Raw genomic sequence first — 13,612 nt, forward strand, 5'->3', positions numbered from 1 at the left:
ACACTGTCACGATTGCCCCCTCCCAGTCCTGTCCATGTGTTTGTGTTGTGTTTTGGTCTAGTCCATGTGCTTTTTGTTTTGATCCCAGTCCGGCCCCTTGTTTGGTTACTCCACCCCTGATTGTTCCCACCTGTGTTTGCACCTGTCCCTCATCATCTCTGTTGTATTTAAGCCCTGTGTTTGCTCCTTGTCTTCGCTGGTCTTTGTTGTTTGACGTGTTTGGATGTTTGATTGTGTTGGGTGTATTGTATTGCCGTGGTGTTTGGTTCTTGTTTGAGGTTCTGTGTTCATTTTGTCATGTTGGTCCCTCCTGCTCTCCGTATCAGCTATTTGAACCTGGACCGTTTTGATCATGACCCTGGATTTGCCCTTAATAAAAGTTGCTTATCTCCGCATATGCGTCCACCTCCTCGCTTCCCGGCGTTACAAACCAAGTTGTATAAGCAATAAAAACATTTTTTTTTTACTAAAATAGAACAATAAAAGAATGAACATTAAATAAACCATTTGCAATAAAATAGTGAGATACTACTACTACTACTACTACTACTAATAATAATAATAATAATAACATTGTTATAATTAAAAGGATTTATAATATAATAAGATTTATAATATAAAATAGAAAAATAAAAAAACAGCTCAGATAGGCAATAAAATAAACCATAAAATATGAATAAAATGTATAATATAAACACATTAAAAATTATTAAAAGAAACAACGTAGATAAAAAGCAAATAAATATTTGCTAGAAAAATCTAATCACTTATTAGAATATTACAGTGAAAGAATTAACACATAAAACAGTTGTACTAAAATAATGACATAGTGAGGGCAGCTTTAAAAAGGATGAAGAATGGAAAGGCAGTTGGTCCAGATGACATACCTGTGGAGGTATGGAGATGTTTAGGAGAGAAGGCAGTGGACATTTTAACCAGGTTGTTTAACAAAATCCTGGAGAGTGAGAGGATGCCTGATGAGTGGAGAAGCAGTGTACTGGTCCCCATTTTTAAGAACAAGGGTGATGTGCAGAGGTGCAGTAACTACAGAGGTATAAAGTTGATGAGCCACACCATGAAGGTATGGGAAAGAGTTGTTGAAGCAAGGCTAAGGTGAGAGGTTCAGATCAGTGAGCAGCAGGTTGGTTTCATGCCCAGAAAGAGCACCACAGATGCAATTTTTGCATTGAGAGTGTTGGTAGAGAAGTACAGAGAAGGTCAGAAGGAGCTACATTGTGTCTTTGTGGATCTAGAGAAGGCATATGATAGGGTGCCAAGAGAGGAACTGTGGTACTCTATAAGGAAGTCAGGTGTAGCTGAAAAGTATGTTAGGGTGGTGCAGGACATGTATGAGGATAGTGAGACAGTGGTGAGGTGTGCAGTTGGAGTGACAAATGGTTTCAAGGTGAAGGTAGGGTTACATCAGCTTTGAGCCCTTTCTTGTTTGCAATGGTGATGGAAAGGTTGACAGATGAGGTCAGTTCAAGAGGTTCCATGGACCATGATGTTTGCAGATGACATTGTAATCTGTGGTGAGAGTAGAGAGCAGGTGGAAGAGAATCTGGAGAGGTGGAGGTTTGCACTGGAGAGGAGAGGAATGAAGGTCAGTAGAGACAAGACGGAATACATGTGTGTGAATGAGAGGGAGGCAGGTGGAAAGGTGAAGATGCAAGGAGTAGAGGTCGTAAACGTGGATGACTTCAAATATCTTGGGTCAACCATCCAGAGCAATGGACAGTGTAAAAAAGGTGAAGAAGAGGGTGCAGGCAGGATGGAGTGGGTGGAGACGGGTGTCAGGGCTGATGTGTGACAGAAGGATAGCAGCAAGAGTGAAAGGGAAGGTTTACAAGACAGTAGTGCGTCCTGCTATGATGTATGGTTTGGAGACTGTGGCTCTGTCTAAAAGACAGGAGGCTGAGCTGGAGGTGGCGGAGATGAAGATGCTGAGATTTTCGTTGGGAGTGACACGGATGGACAAGATTAGAAATGAGCAGATCAGAGGGACAGTGAAGGTGGAGCAGTTTAGTTTAGAGATAAAGCCAGAGAGGCCAGGTTGAGATGGTTTGGACATGTGTTGAGGAGGAATAGTGGATATATTGGTCAAAGAATGTTGGAGATGGAGCTGCCGGGTAGAAGGAGAAGAGGTAGACCTCAGAGAAGGTTTATGGATGTAGTGAAGGTGGACATGGAGATGGTTGGTGTAAAAGTAGAGGAGGCAGTGGATAGGGCAAGATGGAGGCAGATGATCCGCTGTGGCGACCCCTAAAGGAAGCAGCCGAAAGAAGAAGAAGAAATAAAGAGAAGAAAGGAAAGGTTGTTGACAGTGACAGGCTGTCTGAGTGATGCCAGTGAGCAAATTTGAGAGACTCCTGTAGTGCTGCAGGTAATCTAAGCTTATACTCACTAATTCTCTCCGTCCCTTCGACTCAGAGGCTGGACCTCTCCTTGAAGAAGTGCATCCCCTGGTTGGTACTGGCAGGATCGGGAGGACTGGCTGACCTGCTGAGTGACGTCCTCGAGAATGTCTCCGCTGCCTCCATTCTGCCTGCAGCAGGGGCGGAGGGCGAGGGCGAGGTGGCGACCAAAACAGACCTCAGAGAGAGAGTGGCCGAAAGAGTGATGAAGCACTTCCCCTCCGAGCCTGACATGGACAAGCTCGTAGACAAGGTAGCAGATGTGGGAGGCCGAGGAGCACACATCAACTGACACATTCAAATCTGTTTGGTTCCCTCAGCTAATGGAACTTATTTCACCTCATACCTTTTAATTTAGGACCGAACGTGATAAATTCACTATCAGAGACTGTGAAATGAAAACAGGAGCTTAAGCTTTATGAATGCTTTGTGTGTTCTCCCTACTTATGTTGTGCATTTTTACATGGCTCGTTGTCATGGTAACATCTACATGTTACTTGTAGTGAGCATAAACAGAGGTTTTAACACCTCAGTCTTCATCTGTAATTGCAATGTATTAATCAGGTTGGCAGAAATCTTTGCGTGTAAACATAGATAATGACCACTTAGTGTAGATGTTACCATGACAGCCTCACGTGACTCCAGTCAGAGTGAGATGAGCAGCAGTGAGCAGTGCTTGTGTTTGTAACTGCTTTAAAATGACCAGGTGTCAGACTCAGGAAAACGTCCTTCACATGTCCTTATTAAAGAAGGTTGAGAGGAAGACGTCGTGTTCTGAGACACATAAGATGGACGTCCGTCCTGCCGCCGTCTTTTAAAGATCAGAGCATAAACTTCGTCTCCTCTGCAGACCAGTTTCTGCTCCGCCGTGTTGAACAGTATAAACTCTCACTATGATGCGGCGCACATGCAGAATGGACTTAAACTTTCCGATAGGGAATGTAATCGGATACAGGCGTTTACACAAATATTATTCTTCTATTTTGCAGATTATTTACAGGATTACCCACCTCGATTAATCGGATAGAAATTGTATTCTGAATGGCCTCAGTTGGTCTAGTTCTGACTGAGGTGTTCACATGGACGTATTCTATTCCGATTGAGCTATTAGTCTGATTATTAATGGATTGTTAGTCTGCATGTAAACATGGCTATTGATTATTAATGCCTGTAATAATTATTGGTAATTACTGATATCACATGACCATGATGTGATTTTTGGTCATATCGCCCACACTTAGAACAAACATGAGGCAAATGAGGATTTAAGGATGAATAATGTCTGGGATTAAATCAGTCATCATTAAACAGAGAGGCTGTTGGCTGAGTGAGATCAGAAACGCCTTAAAGGTACATTTTGTAAAGCGCTGAACAGTCTGTCTGTCCAGACTCGTCTCTCCTTGCATGTCTCAACTCATATTAGTTCCATCAAACCTTCAATCTCCATTTCCAGTGTTTCTAAGTCACTTCAGTCTTGTTTTCTCTCTGATTCCTTCAGGTTCTGAGTATTTACCAGAGCAAAGAGCTAATCTCCATCTACCACGGAGAGCAGGAGGGTCCAGATGATTTTGACACTGTGCTGCTGAAGGCTCTGGTGAGGGGTGAGTGATTCCCTGAATGGTAGGTCACATTTTTAATGCTTAATGCCTGCACAGTGGTGTAAAATGTGTTTGTATGTGCGATAGCGAGTAAGCTCAGGTCAGTCGATTCCAGCCCCAGCACAGAGGAACTGAAGTTGGCTCTGACCTGGAACAGAGTGGACATTGCCAGGACTGAGCTCTTTACCGGAGACATCCAGTGGAAGGTAAGAACTGTGGGAAATGATGTGGTTCTCAGTACGCTGGACAAGATCAATGGCACATAAATGATTGCGACTGACATTTTATTTTTATTTTTGCTCACTGTATACAACTAGTAAAGTAGTCTAAAGTCACCCGTTCAGCTATTCCACTTCCTGGCTGTTGTAAATAAAGATTAAATAAACAAACATCACTGCTGCTGCCCTTTGAAAGTGTTTAATAGAGACGCACCGATACTGACACCAATACAGAGTAGCGATACTGATACTCTTTCTATCTAACTTCGCTCACCTATAAGTCCTGATATTTATAGTTACATTTTTAAATATTTTATTTTGGTAAAATCTATGTTCTGCCTCACAAATAAAACACTCAGCTTTGCTAGATGACATTTACTTGTTGTTATATTTATTAGATGCTTAAGAAAAGTTATTTTTGTTTATTTGCTGTATATATTTAGTATTGTATAATTCGTTCATTAGTACTATTTTGCGTAAATATCTTTAATGTGAACAGTTAAAAACTGAACTGAACAGTATACAGATAAACCTCTAGTGCACACAGCAGCTTCTCTGGCTCAAAAACTGAGCTGAATGTTGTTTTACATTGAGATTTCTTGAGTCAAATAAATATCTCCGTCGTTTATACTGTCAGTATGAGCAGCTTTCAGTGTTGCATCTGGCTTGGTTGAAGCGACAAGCTGCTGAGTGATACAGCTGACCGACGGAGGCCACCGCAGGCGGGGCTAATGGATGCTTAGGCCTGGCTAGCAGACTGCTATGCTAAAAGCTAAATTGAGGCTAAGGCTCTCATTACACAGAGAGTCCGGCGGTTCCTTCCACTCTCTCAGTAACATTAACTTAGACTGTGAGTGACCATCAAACAAACAAATATTACTCACTGCCGCCCTCGAAAGGTGTTAAGTGTCACATCTGAGTCGAGACACAAGTCAGGTTAACATGCAAGTCAAGTGCAACTTGAGTCTGAGTCTCACTGTCAAACCCTGCGTTTCCACCAGCAGTGACATGACGCTATGACACGGCTGGAATCCATTCATTTTCAATGAGAGCTGGTGATTTTTGGCAACTGGAGGTAGCGCGAGCATTAGCAGCACAAATGGTGGCAGCGACGTGACAAAGTGACGTGAAGTTTAACTTTTATGCAATTACAAGTGATAAATGAGCAGTGTGGTGCATGCTTTATCTCCGTTTTTTGTTCCTAGATATCTGTTCCTACTACAGATGGAAAAATAACGGTGGTCTTACCACAAATAGACGGCAGCTGTCGCAAAAAGAAGTGATGCACTACACAGTGATTTTATTTATAGACAGGCCATGTTTTTTATTTTTAGCGTGAATGCATCTAATTTGTCCTTGGCATCAGTGAAACTATGGCAACCAACTGTCCACTTAAGTTAACTGGCAATTTGGGCAACAAGAGGTGAAAAGTCGCTGCGAGTGTGAATGGACAGATAGCCTACTAATTTATACTAATTTACTACCACTGCCGTTCTCACTGAGGAGTTTTGTCAGTTGTCCCTTCACTTGATGAAGGATGAAGCTTTCAGGGACATTACTATTTTGCAGATGGTCAGTTAGCAGTTATTGGCTTATTAAAGAGATCACAAGAACATAAGACACATAACGTGTGTTACCATTTGTGTTTATGTATCAATGATGGAATCTCCTGATCACAGAGTGAGGACCTGGAGGGCTATATGACTGACGCTCTGGTGAACGACAAACCGCAGTTTGTGCGCCTCTTCACTGAAAACGGCCTGAACATCCTGGACTACCTGACGCTCGGTCGGCTGGAGGAGCTTTACCGCTCGATCTCGGACAGCTGCCTGACCTACACTCTGCTACAGCGGCGCCTCTCAGAGCGTCAGAGTGCAGCCACTATCAGCACTGATGTTCTAAACGATGCTGCCAGTCAAGCCAAAGCACTTACCCTTTATGAGGTGAGGATGGATGAGTATGATCTAAGACAGCAGATGCAACCTATCCTGATCTAATCTGAACACTATAAAAAAGAGGAATAGACTGTCCGTCCTCTGAACTGAGTGAATGTTCTTGTTTGAACATCTGTCCAGGTGTCTCAGCTCCTGGAGGACTTGCTGGGTGACATCTGTGAGCCATTCTATCGCGATTCTTTGGGTCTGGGGGGCATCACCTCTAAAAGGAAAAGCATCAAGGTCTTGTTTTGCTTAAAGGCCACATATACTGAAAAAATTTCCCTCACTGTTTTAAAAATAGCGTGCGTAAATATGTGTGTGTATATATATATACGTATATATACTAGCAAGGTGTACCTAATAAAATGGCCAGTGAGTGTACATTGCAACAAATGATATTGTCAAGTGAAATAATTTTAAATCTATTTCCTATTTTGAGATGGTTGTGCACTTATGATTATCTTATCCAAATGTTTTTATTTCTTCTTATTATTGTCAATAATAGTAGTAATATAATAATAATGATAATAATAGCCATATAGTCATAACAGTAATGCTTATTATAATCATGTTTGTTGTTGTTACTATTGTTATTAGCCATTTTTGTGTGTAACATATAATTATTGTACGCACAGTGTAAAATATTGAGTGTTATACTGAACAACTTTTCTACTTCAGAAACTGACGAAGATCTTGCATGAAGATCGTGGCTATAGGAGGAAAAGGTGTCCTTACCCATGGGCTTCTCTTTTAATCTGGGCTGTGCTGCAGAACCACGGCGAGATGGCGGTGTACTTCTGGGAAATGGTAACACATTACAAATGGATGAGCGATTTGCTTTGTTTCTTGCTGTTGTCAATCTCAAACATGATTAGGACTGCCCAATTTACAGAGAGGAGAGAAATAAGGTGAAATATATAGGTCATTTAATGGTCACCAGAACATTAGTCAAAAGGTTGTTTGGTGCATCTTTACTGTTTGCAAGAACAAGAACCTAATTAAAAAGGAAACACACTTAGGTTCTTAGGACTTAGGACTTAGGTTCCCTGGGTTTTTAGGAAGTAACAGAACCTGACTAAACGTATCCTTTTGTTACTGTTTGTGGTAAATGTGATATTCAAGGTTAAATCTCTCTCTCTCTCTCTCTCTTTCTCTCTCATTCTGTATCTCTCTGTATCTCTCTCTCTCTCTCTCTCTCTCTCCTGTCAGATGACAGAGTCAGTGCTGAGTGCTCTGAGTGCCTGTAAGCTGCTGAGAGAGCTCTGCAAGCTTGAGAGTGAAACTGAGACCAAGCTCTCCATGAAGGAACTGGCCCACAGGTTTGAGAACCTGGCCCATGGTATGATGTATGTGTTTGTGTGTCTTCACGCTGGGAAGTGTCAGCGTGTCTCTGTGGACTCTTTAACACTGACGATTCTGTCTCCCGTAGATATGTTCAGTAAGTGCTACCAGAGCAGCGAGAGTCGATCCTTTGTGCTCCTGAAGAAGAAGTCGGCCATGTGGGGAGGGACCACATGTCTGAAGATGGCCATGGAGGCCGACGCTCGCCACTTCTTCAGCCACGACGGCGTGCAGGTCTGCCTGAACTGTATTATCTATAAGGCCTTGGATTCAACACAGCTATTACGAACAGATTATGGAGAGACTAGACATATTACTTTCCGAGTTACAGGTTTTAATGCACTACCCAACATTGGTATTAGAAGTAGGAAATTAACTAACTGAGCTTGGCCTCCACTCAAAGGCTTCATTATGTCTGGTCTGTTTACCATCAGTTACTTGCTGTATTGACTTTTTCATTGGCTTTTGACAAGATCTATTCAGATTTGAGTTGCTGACCAGCACACAGTGCTTGATTCATTCATTCATCACTTTGCTTATCCTCCTGGGTCACACGGATGTGACACATAGACATACTAGGGGCAATTTAGTATGTCCAGTTAGCCTGAATGCGTATCTTTGGGAGGAAACATGCAACATGCAAACTCCACACAGAAATGACTCTGGTCACCCGGCCAGGTAATCCAATCCAGGCCCTTCTTACTACCTGTACCACCATGCCGCCCTACATTGAGAGTCAAGAGTCCAGTTAAAAAAGTCTGACACAGGGCTTGAAATTGGCACAGCTGTCTAAAGTTCGGCTCCATTGGCTTCCCCAATAACCTCATATCTCCGAAATAGAAACTTTACAGGAGAAAGAAAAAAATTACTTTACTTTTAATGTAAGTCAATGGAACCAGACATCTTTTCATGTCATTTTGGGACGTTACTTTTGGTCCATTTATCATGAATTTTACACACAATATAAAAGGCTGTAGGCACTTTCACATAATGTCAAAAATGGAGATACGAAGTTTTGTTCCAAGTGCAGCGATATACAGTCATAATCAGTCTTGTATTGAAGCTAAATGTAAATGTTACCAAATGAAACATTTATTCATAAATGTTAAGTTACAAAATGTTTAATCACAAATGTTGAAATACCAAACAATAACATTGTAGGCTTTATTGTGTATATTGTAATATAAAAAAAAAATGTAGATAATATAGTTCATTTTTGTTTATACCCATTAGACGATGAAACATGAAGACATAAATGTATAAATGTATGTATGTGCTGTGTTTTGGCTACAGTTAGTTTTGACTAAGCTACTTCATATTCAGATCATAGTGTAGATTATAGAAAATTAGGTCTTGTGTTCCTCACACGCCTCTCCCATTTTGTGCTACTCCAGCTTCCATAAAAACCTGCTAAACTACTATAGACTCTGATTGTGAAACTTGACTTTTGTTCGAGTTAAGATTTCTGTAAAGTGTTCTTTATTTTGAATATGATAAACTTAATCTAAACTTTAATAATAATATAAACTTTAATGTCACTCCTCTCACTCCAGGAAAGTGCTGAGCTGTTTCACTCAGAGTTCAGAACTCATCACAGCCTGTCTGGTGTTTGTGGTTATGATGTTTGTGGTTTTTCTTGCTGAGGGAATAGTTTGTCTGTTTGTGTCAGACTCTGTTATCTCAGATCTGGTGGGGTGAGATGGACAGAAGCACGGAGGTGTGGAAACTCATCGTCACCCTGTTCCTCCCTCCTCTCTGCTACACCAACCTCATCTCTTTCAGGTTCTCAAAGCCTCGTCCTTCCACCTTTATAATATAGATCTGCATTCCTTAAGCATCTCTGCCAGAGTGAACTCATACTCTTAAAGGGGAATCCCATTCCTTCTGAATAATTGAGTCCTAGAGATGTAATCAGAGAGATTCAGAGTGGTTTGGTGTGAAATGGTTCAGATGTCTTTACAGTGGTGGTGATGGGAACCAGGTGTTGCCATAACTACAGCACAGATATAGACATTTTATTTACCATCCAGAACCTCCAGAGAACCTACACGAGTCTTCTGAGTTTATATGGAATTTTGGTGATGGGGGGAAAAAGTGATAAATCTGAAATATTGAGTTTTCTTTAGGGACAAGTTTGCCTCACAACATGCTTTGTGTATCCTTCCATCATGAATTCAGTAAAATAAATGGACTAAAATACATTTTAAGACAAAACTTTATTGCAAAACTATAAAACAGCGTCTCAGTCATCAGGCAGTGAATTCATAACCATTTCATGTAGGAACTTTCTGTGAGGAGCTTTTAGAGGGGGACATCTGGTTCCTATCACTACCACTGTGAACAGTTCTGACTTGGTAAGTTTCTCTAGAACAGAACGTTTCACACCAAACCGCTCTGAACGACTCTGTTTGCCTCTCTAGCATTTAATTATGTAGAGTTCTTGAAAAATGGGTGGAGTTCCTCTTTATTTAATCCGCGCTGAAATTCATTCATTCAATGGAAGAAGGAGAAATTATGTCAATCGTTTTTGTCTCGAAATATCCCTTTAAAGACAGCATTTTGGGTGATTCCTTTAAAAGAACAGTTTAAATTCTACAGGAAGTTTGATTTTAAGTATTAGTCATCAGCTTTTTCTGAGCCACCTGATCACTCTGTTCTGTCTGTTCTGCAGAGAGGTGGAGGAGGCGGATGAGGGGAATCCTGAGGAGGCCCCACAGGGGAAGGACATGGACTGGCTCTACGCTGAAACGGTCTTCTCTTTCTCTGACATGAAGCGCATGTAAGTGCCCTCAGTTCTGTCCTGTATGTGGAAATATGTTAATGCATCAGGAATGTGTGGTTTATTTTGCATTGCCCACACAGTGCCGGTTTTCTCACTGGTTAAACAGGTTTGGCGTGCATTGATGTAGATTGTAGTATTATAGATGTGGTGTGGGTTCACATATAACCACAAAAAAATTATACGTTAAATTTGCTTTATAAAAATGGCTTAAGGTTTTCATAACTGCAGGTGACCAGGTGTAAATGATCTGTCCAGTGCAGCTCTATATAGGATTAAACCAAGTTCTGTCTCTGTTTTCCCTCTTTATTTTTCAGTCAAGCTAAATCAGAGGAGTCAGGTGCCATCAGACCCACTGCAAGAGGTTTGTCTATATTTAAGAAAATGTAAATATTATTAAATGTCTCATAATACATGATGGGACCATACAAATGGTTTCTGACATGGTTACCTGCAGTTGGTGTGATGGTGTAGCTATGCTTACTGCTGAACAACACTATTATATGAAACAGAGCCATTTCTAAGTGGAAAATGAATAGGGAATTTGTTTCCCAACTGCATTTACTGCCCTGGGTGCATGTAGATTTGATCATCCTTGATTGATCAAGCCACATACAGTACTGCAAATCATTAATTCCCATTCAAAACAGCCATTAAGCACAATTGTTTAAGACCTCAAGAGTCAAGACCTGGTAGATCCCCATCAGATAAACAGCACTTAAAGCTTTGATCTCTGAGAGAGAGGAGGAAATCAAGCTGCTTCAGATCTGAAAACATCCACAGGTGTTTCTGTCAATCCTTCCACTGTGAGAAGACCACTCAGTGCTGTGGGTCTGAAAGGATGTGTAGCTGATCGAGAAGAACCTCACTGAGAAAAGGAGACAGAGACATGATTGGCTGGCTCACCAAGTCACTCACATTAAGCAGACTAAAGATTGTCCATTAGCAGTTCTTTTGCAGTCATCTGAAGTTTTTTCTTATAAATATGATGTACATGTCTGACATAACATTCTGACCACCTCCTTGTTTCTACGCTCATTGTCCATTTTATCAGCTCCACTTACTGTATAGATGCACTTTGTAGCTCTACAGTTACAGACTGTAGTCCATCTGTTTCTCTGATACTTTGTTACCCTGTTCTTCAGTGGTCAGGACCCCCATGGACCCTCACAGAGCAGGTACTATTTGGGTGGTGGATCATTCTCAGCACTACAGTTTAAACACCTCAGCATCACTGCTGGACTGAAAATAGTCCACCAACCAAAAACACCCAGCCAACAGCGTCCTGTGGGCAGTGTCCTGTGACCACTGATGAAGGACTAGAGGATGACCAACACAAGCTGTGCAGCAGCAGATGAGCTATCGTCTCTGACTTTACATCTACAAGATGGACCGACAAGGTATAAGTGTCTAATAGAGTGGACAGTGACAATGGAGTGACACTCGTACCAGCACAACACACACTAACACACCACCACCACGTCAGCGTTACTGCAGTGCTGAGAATGATCCACCACCCAAATAGTACCTGCTCCGTGAGGGTCCATGGGGGTCTTGACCACTGAAGAACAGGGTGACAAAGTATCAGAGAAACAGATGGACTACAGTCTGTAACTGTAGAACTACAAAGTGCATCTATACAGTAAGTGGAGCTGATAAAATGGACAATGAGCGTAGAAACAAGGAGGTGGTCAGAATGTTATGGCTGATCCGTTTCTCGTAATTGTGAGATGTTTTCTCATAACTATGGCATAACGCCCTGCAACAACATACTGTAGGGTGCAAAAATGTATAAATTGATGAATCTGTTATTGTTTCTCATCCTGTTTCATTTACGGGTGGAATCCTCACTGATTTACGAGCTCATGTTTAGTTCCTGCTGGTTTGTTATTGCTGTGATTTTGGTTTATTTGTGTTTATTATATGTTTCCTTCTCTCTCACCTCAGGCCATCCTGTCAGGCCGCCCCCTTCAAAGCGGCCCTTCGTGCTGTCACGCTGGAGGCAGTTCTGGTATGCTCCGGTCACTGCGTTTCTGGGCAACGTGCTGATGTACTTCCTTTTCCTGCTCCTGTTTGCCTACGTGCTATTGGTGGACTTCAAGCCGCCGCCCCCCAAAGGCCCGGCTCCACTGGAACTGCTACTGTATTTCTGGGTGTTTACCATCGTGTGTGAGGAGATTCGAGGGGTGAGCTCCCACATGTGAGCGTGATAACGTTTCACAGACACACGAGTTGCTGAGTCAGAGTATTTTCCTTTACCTCGTGTGGAGCAGGACATGAGGAAACCAAAGGAACCGTTTCCTGTTTGAAAAAGTAAACAGTTACACACAGCCTCATTCAGGAAAGGCCAGGAAGTGCTAGTATCAGTCTGCTATGACCACACAACTGATGTGACCTTCAGCTTAAAGGAATAGTTTGCTGGAAACATAAGCCAGTCAGTTATAAGGTTACTGAGTTGTCAGATAATCTCAAATCTGCACGGCTGTGTATTTGCATGATATATGGGCTCTTCTGTGGTTACAAGCTTGACAGAGTAAACAGCAGAACCCTTTTTGGTGCTATATAGAACCATTTTTAAACTACAATCCATTTTCCATCAACCAGAAGAACCATTTCACTATGCAAAGAACCCTTTAAAACAGTTAAATGGTTGTATATAAAGCACATGGTTCTAAAAAATTAAGAACCCTCTTTTTAAAGTGTGATATTTTTTACTGAATTATTCCTTTAATGAGTATTTAAAGCTCAGAAATATGTCATTGAACGTATGTACATATGTCTGAAAGCATGTATGAGAGAAGGAGGGAAAACTGACCATCTTCTCTCATTCAGACGTTCTTTGTGGGCAGCATGACGGTACGTCAGAGGATAAGGCAGTACGCTCAGGACGTCTGGCACAAGTGTGACCTCATCGCCATTAGCCTCTTCCTCATCGGCTTGTGCTGCAGGTAATGCTGCTGTCTTTGGTCACCTCCTAGACAGGATTTTCATACACGTTGGCCAGGTGCGTGTTTAAGGCAAGACATTTCAGGCAGAAATGATCGTTTTGATCCATCAACAGTTTCTCAGGTTTTTTTGATTAACTGCATCTTTAACATCTCGTCACTCAAACTGTAACCATAAAAATGTCAAGACTCAACAGAGATGCATTTACGTTAGTGTCTGTATTCAGTTGGCGCTCATTCATCATGTTTTTTGTGAAGACTTTGCTCCACCACGTTCATGTCCTGTCATATATCACTGATAAGCTTGTTTTCTGTATGAATGCCAAAGGCTGCATTTACATTATCAGATGAAACCTTAATGTCACAGATCTGAATTTTTT

The 13,612-nt window shown here is 41.6% G+C and overlaps 1 protein-coding gene across 1 annotated transcript in view; it reads left to right on the plus strand.

Annotated features, from left to right (window-relative positions):
* The window catches only part of LOC108441156 (transient receptor potential cation channel subfamily M member 4-like), a 40,935-nt gene that overhangs the window by 11,489 nt on the left and 15,834 nt on the right, over positions 1 to 13,612 (plus strand). The window contains exons 8-20 of the mRNA XM_017720513.2: positions 2,431 to 2,667; positions 3,913 to 4,015; positions 4,100 to 4,218; positions 5,910 to 6,173; positions 6,306 to 6,407; positions 6,846 to 6,974; positions 7,377 to 7,506; positions 7,597 to 7,742; positions 9,178 to 9,290; positions 10,180 to 10,287; positions 10,605 to 10,651; positions 12,235 to 12,473; positions 13,120 to 13,235. Of these exons, the coding sequence (XP_017576002.1) occupies positions 2,431 to 2,667; positions 3,913 to 4,015; positions 4,100 to 4,218; positions 5,910 to 6,173; positions 6,306 to 6,407; positions 6,846 to 6,974; positions 7,377 to 7,506; positions 7,597 to 7,742; positions 9,178 to 9,290; positions 10,180 to 10,287; positions 10,605 to 10,651; positions 12,235 to 12,473; positions 13,120 to 13,235 (1,853 nt within the window). The remainder of the gene's footprint in view (positions 1 to 2,430; positions 2,668 to 3,912; positions 4,016 to 4,099; positions 4,219 to 5,909; positions 6,174 to 6,305; positions 6,408 to 6,845; positions 6,975 to 7,376; positions 7,507 to 7,596; positions 7,743 to 9,177; positions 9,291 to 10,179; positions 10,288 to 10,604; positions 10,652 to 12,234; positions 12,474 to 13,119; positions 13,236 to 13,612) is intronic.

Source organism: Pygocentrus nattereri, chromosome 13, assembly GCF_015220715.1.
Source record: "Pygocentrus nattereri isolate fPygNat1 chromosome 13, fPygNat1.pri, whole genome shotgun sequence".
NCBI classification, from domain to species: Eukaryota; Metazoa; Chordata; class Actinopteri; order Characiformes; family Serrasalmidae; genus Pygocentrus; species Pygocentrus nattereri.